Source organism: Nuphar pumila, chromosome 8 (genome assembly GCF_984573655.1).
Source record: "Nuphar pumila chromosome 8, dmNupPumi1.hap1.1, whole genome shotgun sequence".
In the NCBI taxonomy this organism is placed as follows: Eukaryota; Viridiplantae; Streptophyta; class Magnoliopsida; order Nymphaeales; family Nymphaeaceae; genus Nuphar; species Nuphar pumila.
In genome coordinates, this window is record NC_143256.1 from 106,506,948 (window position 1) to 106,514,973 (window position 8,026).

At 39.9% G+C, this 8,026-nt stretch overlaps 1 protein-coding gene across 2 annotated transcripts; it reads right to left on the reverse strand.

Annotated features, from left to right (window-relative positions):
• Positions 1-1,415: 1,415 nt before the first annotated feature.
• LOC149830137 (alpha/beta-Hydrolases superfamily protein) lies at positions 1,416-6,988 on the reverse strand. Of its 2 annotated transcripts, none has more exons than XM_090016332.1 (7): positions 6,399-6,972; positions 4,666-4,704; positions 4,510-4,580; positions 3,947-4,011; positions 3,059-3,148; positions 2,867-2,959; positions 1,416-1,982 (listed from the first exon to the last, which is right to left on the reverse strand). In XM_090016332.1, exons 1-7 carry the CDS (start codon positions 6,821-6,823, stop codon positions 1,560-1,562), a joined length of 1,206 nt encoding a protein of 401 aa, XP_089872458.1. In that variant the 5' UTR covers positions 6,824-6,972; the 3' UTR covers positions 1,416-1,559. The 2 variants fall into 2 exon arrangements, with proteins under 2 accessions (XP_089872458.1, XP_089872459.1); XM_090016333.1 differs by lacking the exon at positions 1,416-1,982 and adding an exon at positions 1,989-2,344 and having other exon boundaries at positions 6,399-6,988.
• Between the last annotated feature and the right edge of the window lie 1,038 nt (positions 6,989-8,026).

An 8,026-nucleotide genomic window follows, 5' to 3' on the forward strand; every position in this document is an offset into this window, starting at 1 on the left:
AACACCCCCTTTTGACCTCCAGTTTTCTATTTCTCTTGAGTGTGTTATATATTTAAGTGGTTTGAGCACAGCACACACAACACGCTGGCTCCTGCACACGCTCCCAAGCTTGCGCGAGGCGCTTAGCTCCCTTGGCTTTTTGTTCGTCTATCCATCCGATGCAAACTCTCTAGACGAATTTGGGGAGCCCGTGACAATGCCATCCGACCCGTCCGGGAGGGCCGCACCACCTCCATCTTTAGCTAACAGTCTATCAGTTGTGGGGCCCAAAAGCAGATGGAGGGCAGCCAGGTGCAAAGGCACGCTCAAATAGCACCTGATCCAGACTCTGAGTTACCCGACCCAAATGCCCACCATGCCTCTCTCTTTTATCTCTCCGTCTCGTGACGCTCTCTCCCTCACCGAGAGCTACAGTTGGAAGGGGCACCTTTAGAGATGTTTTGGAGGAAGCAACCTCGAGATCGTGATCGTGATCGCGCTCGCGATCGTCCTCTTTTATTATTTTTCCCTATGGGAGAGATTGTGTAGGGAGATAAAGTACATGAGAAAGAGAAATAAAAAGGAGAGAAAATCGGATGATCGATAGGTTTAGGCTTGCAGATAGGGTATTTACAGGAAGATTGCTTCTTTTCCCTTTCTTTTTCTGTTTTCCCTCTTCAATTTTCCAGTTGCTGGTGAGGTTTTCTGTATCTGTTGAGTCTATGAAACGGAACAGCCTTCCTCCAAGAGGAGTGATTTATAACACCATGAAACTCTTGCAATGGTTAGACTAGAGTAAATTCACGTAGATCTCCCAATCTTTGAAAAGTTGAGAAACCTAGAAAGGGAAGAGAAACATTTTCTCTATTGAAAATAAGGTTACTTCTCACCTCCTCCGCCCTTAGGTTTGTAGGTTTGGTCAAAAATAATCTCTCTCTAAAAAGAAAAAACACCATGAAACTCTTTTTCAACCTAACGAGTGAAACCAGTTACGAGAAAATTTGGAGGGATTGATTTGGAATGCATGTCGCAGATCCGTGTGGGCAAGACAGCAATTCCCCCATTTTCTGAGCATTGGAGTCTTCGTTAGGCAGGCAATGCGGTCAGCATTGGCACAATCTATATTTAGAACTTGGTAATAAACCTTTTTTCTTATTCTTAATTCTGAAGAGATCGATCGAATTACTGTTTTTGCCAGAAGCGTAAACCTATCCTGATAATCCAGAACTATTTTTGGATTTTCCACTTCAAAGTTGTAATCCAGATTTTCCTTTTTTTCTCTAAGACTGATTTATTCTTCTGCAAAGGGTATGTTTGGTTGCATCTCATGTGATTTGGAATCACGAGATGGAATCAAATGTGCCACGTTTGGTTACGCCAAACCCTATGGAATCACATGAGAGAGAGAGAGAGAGAGAGAGGCTTAACAGATTGGCTTTCCTGTGATTTTATACCTTAATCATTAACAAACATAATAACTACACACGAGATATAAGACACATTACAATACGAGCTGAATGCTGCAATAACCTATATATGTCCATGAATAGAAGCCACGGTATGTAGGCTATGTGGATGTGTCACCAGTCACCTCGATGAGTCTGCAACCGTTTATCCATCCACTCAATGATATCAGCAGCAATTTCATCCCGCTCTGGCTCAAACAGCAGATCATGTAAAAACCCATGGTACAACTTGATATCCTTGAACTTGGAGGTCGCCTGATCGTACAAGTCCTGCGAAGCCAACGGGTCTGTGACTGTATCAGCAGTCCCGTGGAGAACAAAGAATGGTACTGTCACTTTTTTCATGTTATGGTGCAAGTAAGCAGTGATGCGGAGGATCTCATGGCCCGTGCGGACTCTTATTGGACCGGTATAGACCAGGGGATCTGAATATTTAGCTGCAAGAGCAACAGGGTCTCTTGATACAGGAATCCCACGTTTGTTTGCACCCTTGAATTGGTACTTCGGAAGCACTACTGAGAACAGGGGAGCCACAACCTGAAACAGATCACAAGAAAAATTTGTAGATATACATTGATACAAGAGACCATCTCATGATAAGAGTATGGAAGGCACAATCAACTAATAACATCTTTCCATGCCCAAAAGTGAAGCCTTCAGTCTAGAGCAACCAATTAGTCTGATAGAGAAACTTCTGACACTAATATCTCGAAATGTTTAATCATTCTCCAAACTTGAAGGAACAAGTTACAAATTATAAAAATAAGAGTTGGCTTGATAGACAGTACAAAGCAAAAAATATACACAGCATTCACAAAACGCGGAAAAATCTTTTCCAAAATTAGCACACAGGAGACATAATAGCAAAAGATGCAACTAGGAGACTGAAGGCCTGCCACCTACAGCATTAAGATTATGCGATTACTTCAAACAAGTTCAGAAGAAAGCATATCTAATTTGTTTCGTATGTAAGAAAAACAAACACAGACAATTCTCTGTTAGCCTACCAAATAATTGAAGATCCTTAAAAAGTGATATTAGATTCAGTCAACATGACCAATTTGACCACGTCAGAAGGAAACTGACTCGAACTACTTCACACCAACCAGGGCGCCACCAAAAGACAGGTGTCACACAAGTGCTGTAACATTAGCTGGTTGTTACACACCACTGGTTAAGGCTTAAGACAACCAGGTATGAGGCAGTGTAAGATTGATAATGACGTTTGATTTTGTGAACTCTTTAATGGAACCCTATGTTTCAAGTTCTAGATAATATTCATTATTCAATGGAGCAGTGCTAGTGTTTGCAAAAACAAAGCACAGATCAGTGTATTGTAGGGATTATGTTTTTGAAGTGTTCCAACTTTCAACAATCTATAAACACATTTCTTATTAAAAAAAAATCTATAAACATATTACCCCAACTATAGGATGAGCTGGCCTGACACGCAATGCTGGTGAAGTTAAGACAATGCCTTCTAGCATCTCCTCAACATCTGGATTTAAAGCAGCCTAAATGAATAGGAACAATTGCAATGGACTTAGTAACACATTTTAAGATCATAAACTAACAAAAAAGAGTCATGAGATAATGCAGTTTGTAGTTTGTACCTTCAATATAACAGCTCCACCAGTTGAATGGCCAAACAAAAAACATGGCATGCTCGGATTTTCCAGCTTTACTTTGTTCAAAAACAATCTCTGTGCAAATCAACAATGCAAACAATCGATAAGAAATTAAAGATTAAAAAATCATCCCTAGAACACCCATTTAAGTTTATACCCAACCCTTACTATTATCAAAAACGATCTCTGTGCAAATCAACAATGCAAACGATGCTTTGAACCTCACCGAGGACATGACATTGGATAGAAATGATTGGAAGAGAAGGATTCATGTGGAAGACCCGAAATGATTTTCTTTTTTGGTTCATATCGCCGACCCCATTTTTTTTGGGATGAAGGCGTAGTTGTTGTTGTATTATTTTTTGGATAGGCAACTCCACATTTAAATTTTGCACAACATATTCTATAGAAAAAGTGTCCATGCTAGTCCTCTAATCATAGTTGACAAACCCGGCGAGTTGACTTGGGAATCACCCGAGTCAAACCAGATCGAACCCTAACTGACTCAACGATTCAGGACTTCCGATCCACATGCTTCTTATGTGTTTTTTGTCATGCATTTTGTGGTTTTAATATGTAATGCTCATAAAAGAATACTTGTTATAAAGAATCATATGTTTTTAAATCATAAATATTAACAATTATGTATAGTTCAATACTTATATAACTTAGTCATAGATGTCAACTGATTATACGATATGGATTTTGATTTTTTCCATATCTTGACACTAGAAATTCATAGTCGTAACTTGTCTGAGTTACCAAGCTGCTGACTCGCGAGTCAAAGGTCAGGCAATCCGAATCCGAGACATGAGTTTGCCAACCATGCCTCTAATATCTGTAATTAAAAGTTAAAGCAGCGTAGGGACTCACAGTGTCAGCAACAACGTGATCAAGCGAGGGGACGTATCCATGTAACCCATCACTTCCACCATGGCCTGTTACAGGCACAACAACAAAGAGAACTAAAATCTTTAAGCAGCAGCAATTATTGAAGATTGAAGATATCTGAAACCAGTTACTGAACAACTGACTGATCCAGCTAACATCATTTCAAAAACAGCTTAAAATCTATGATACTGTGAAAGAAAGCATGACATCGTGATAACTTTAATAATTCTAGATAATAGCTGAAAAAGACTTGAAACTAAATAATTTGAAGAGTGCAGTTAAAAACTGATAGTTAAAATCAGGCTGCATCAAGTCTGGATCACCTAACCAGAATTCACTGGTCTAGTATTACTGTGAGAGTCACAGTTAAAATTCATGTTGTGGTCAAGTCAAATGAAAGATGATGGCATTAGTTCCACACAGCTTGATGGCAATCCAAGCCTTAACCACTCATCATACTAGAATTTCACTGTATCTGAAGGGTTTAGCAATTGCACATCATGAACTTCACAAATACTTCGAAAAAAGGACTCTTAGTCACCTACCAATCCAGTCGACAGCATAAACTCCAAAGTTGCAAGATGTAAGCTGTCTAGCAAAACGTGCATATCTTCCACTGAATACAGAGATTGAACAGAAATTGTTAACATTGCTAAATGAAACACAGGAACAAAGAGAAAAAGACAAAACTGTACACTCACCCATGCTCGTTGAGGCCATGGATAATAATCATAATGCCCCTGGATAAATGAAAAAGAAAAAAAAATTAAAAAAATAGAATAGATGTCAACACATGAAAACATAAAAGAACAGACACTGGAGATCCCAACATCATACAGATATGCAGATTTTGAAACAGTGCAAGCCATGGTGAAAGTGGGAGGACCTTCCCATAAGTTGCGTACTCTAACATTTCGCATGTCCACTACCGTAACACCTAAGAAAAAAAAAACTGCTAGAAGCTAACATAAGGAACTAGGTGTGGGTGGACCATTTATAAAATCCATGCTTAGAAAGGCCTCATCACTCGCACTTGTGGTACAAGGCAAGCAACAAAGGAAGGATCTGCACAATCATATTACTTCCAAGTATCGATTAACTTAATAAAGCAATAAGGCTTGAACATGGTTTTCTTGATACCTTAAATATAACTATTCCAGCTTACGGACGATGAAGGAAATAGCTCTTCATCCCACTTTCATTGATCAAATGGACTACAAAATCATGGATGTGATAAGTACACGCTCTAGTTTGTTTTCCCCTGCTCTAATATGAGCATGCTATTGAACTCTCCCACAAATTCAGGTGCCTAAGTATTCAACTTCCATCTAGCAAAGATATATACACTATTAAGAACAGAACCAAACCATTCAGGTGAGTTGGCTGCACAATGAAGAAACTACCACACTCTTGCTCGTAGAAAACACTTATATCAGCACAAAGCAAAGATTTTATCTTTGTTAATGCTGTTAGGAAAATCCTTAACAGACAAATAACTGCCAAAACCTCTCAAAAAAGCTTTTTTAATGCAGAACCAGCTCAGAAGCCAATCTCATCTTTCAAAATGTAGCTTTTCTGAGGACCCTTTCCAAGCATCCTATTTTGAAGCTGGAAAGTGACAACTGAACCAGAAGTTATCTACCTTCCCTAAGTATTTTCCACAAGCTAACTAGAAAAGATGACTGTAAACGACTGATTGAAGCACCACGCTGGCACAAGCCTGCAGATCTTTTTGCACTAGCTGTTCTATTGACAATGCTCATGTTAAAAAGGACTCAAGAAATCAAAGAACACGTGAGTCCAGTGGTTACATGAAACTGTATCAATCTTGGACTTAGTTTGAGGTATCAGCTACTTTGATAAGTTCTTCTATTTCATCAGCACTTCTGGCCAGACTTCATATCTCGTACCAGTGATCTTTCACAACCCTTATGGCTCTCGTTCCGTTTTGGTCAAACCTTTGAACTTGCAAATTCATTCCCAAGTCCAACCACCTAGACTCAACCCCAATCCCACAGACAGAAAAAGCAATGGTAATAAAAGTTTTATCAGTTCATCCATTAGTATATCACATCCGATTCGTTTGAGTATTTCTGGTTGCATACCTCAGTAATAGGATGATAAAAAAATTATATTAACAAAAATGAAGCAAAAAATTTTAGAACTCGTCAGAAAAAAGAATCTGACACTGAAATTAAATTCGGGTTCCATTCCAGCATAATAGCAATGGCTTGAGTCGACGAAAAGAAATGAAAGGAGAGAAAATAGTAACAAATCTTAAAATATGGGAAAATTGACCCACGAAACTCAATGGAAACCATAGGGTAAAAACGAAGAAAAGAAACGACGAAAGCCAAAAAATGATGAAGAACACAACGATGAATAAAACCCTAACCGCTAAACCGAAAAGCTGCATAGAAAGAGAGAACCTTACCTCATCTCACCGCTGGACGGTATCCACGACCTCACAAACAGGGAATTCCTCCTCGGATTCACGAAGATCGAGGTGTTCCACACGCACGGTTCCTCCCCTTCCGCTCCGACTACCATCTCCACGCTCTCAGCCAGCGTCCGCCGCCTCATGACCGCCTCCTCCTCCTCCTCCTCCCTGAGCCATGCCTTCCTGCGCCTAGACCCGCCCTGCTTCGGCGAAAGGCAAGCCCGGCCCTCGCGGCAGCGGAAGGCAGACGAGAACCAAACCAGCCGGAACCTAAAGAGCAAAAAGAGCCAGAGGAACAGGCTCTGAACCACAAGAAGAGCCCGACGAAGGGATTGCCCGGAAAAGACGGCCTGCCGGAGGTTGCGGAAGACGGGGATGATGCGTCCGCTGGCTCCAGAGGTGAGTTCGACGCTCTCCATCTCTTCTCTTCCAAGAATTCGTCCTAATTTCGCCCCAGAAATGAAAGTGAGGCCACACAAAGACGAAGAGAACCAGAAACACAGAATGAGAGACGAAAGAATAGAATGATTCGCGAAATGAGCAGAAAGGAAGTAACGGAAACTGCGGAGGACGGGTATTCATAGAACTCTTGGGGTTAACCTTACACCCTGGTTATAAATTAACTAGGGTTGGCGTGGAACTGACCACACGCGCTGGTTATTGACCTCTAGCGCTCTGGACTAATAGCAGAAATACACGTGGTTTACTCCTGTTGGTGCAAGTAGCGCGTCCGTTTTACTGTGTGGGAGTTTGATCAAACGGCAAACTATCGTTTCGACGAAGTTTTATTTGACGAAAATGCCCTGATTAAGTGAAAAAAATATTTGCTTGCAAATGGGGTCCTCCTCACCTCTCTCACCGCTATTGCAAACTGGTCCGTCTATCAACTATAGTTGTTAGCTTGACCACACTGACCGTGGCTAACTGGCCACTAAAATGCTCCAAATCAAATAGTTGTTAGTTTATTAAACCTTTTGCAAATCAGCCTATACCTTATTATGGGCAAAACTGTCAATTTTTTTGCCCTTTACCAGCTAAACAGTTGTTAACTTCAAGGACTGATTTGTCAAGGTCAACGAAAATGCAGAGACTGATTTGCAAAATAAAATGACTGTTGTAACCTTCAGGTTTGGTGTAATTTCCTTTCTCTTTAGATTGGTGAAATGCGTGGTGGATCAAATCGGTCCCCTCGGGTGCTTGTGAATGGGTCGGATCTTGGTTAGCCTTAATCGATAAAAACGTAATGTTTTCTGAATTGAAATGAATTGGGATGAATAGCTGATTTAGGTCCAAGAACGTTTTTATCGATTTTCTTGAGAATGGTTTCCTTTTATTTTTTTGTTTTTTGTAATAATTATAGTATTTATTTGATATTTGATGGTTTAGGCATTAAATTAATGTTTTAGAATTTGATTGGAACCTATAAGTCATCATTTACTGTTTCACTGTATGATCATAAAATTTCCCCATTTTTATTTTTTATGATTTTTTAACAAATAAAAATTATTTAAAAAGAATGATTCAGAATGTGAATCCATCAATTCACAGAGTTGTTTTGAAAAGCGATTCAGCTCAAAAACAGAAACATTGGAATAAGATTTGGTATGGTTAATCCAGATCCA

Bases quoted from the DNA above. Each gene is read 5' to 3' on its own strand.
- LOC149830137 (XM_090016332.1), bottom strand. From the start codon at position 6,823: ATGGAGAGCGTCGAACTCACCTCTGGAGCCAGCGGACGCATCATCCCC. The intron at 4,705-6,398 runs GTAAGGTTCTCT...TCATTTATCCAG, and splicing joins CCGTCCAGCGGTGAGATGAG to GGGCATTATGATTATTATCC. The intron at 4,012-4,509 runs GTAGGTGACTAA...TGCCTGTAACAG, and splicing joins TTATGCTGTCGACTGGATTG to GCCATGGTGGAAGTGATGGG.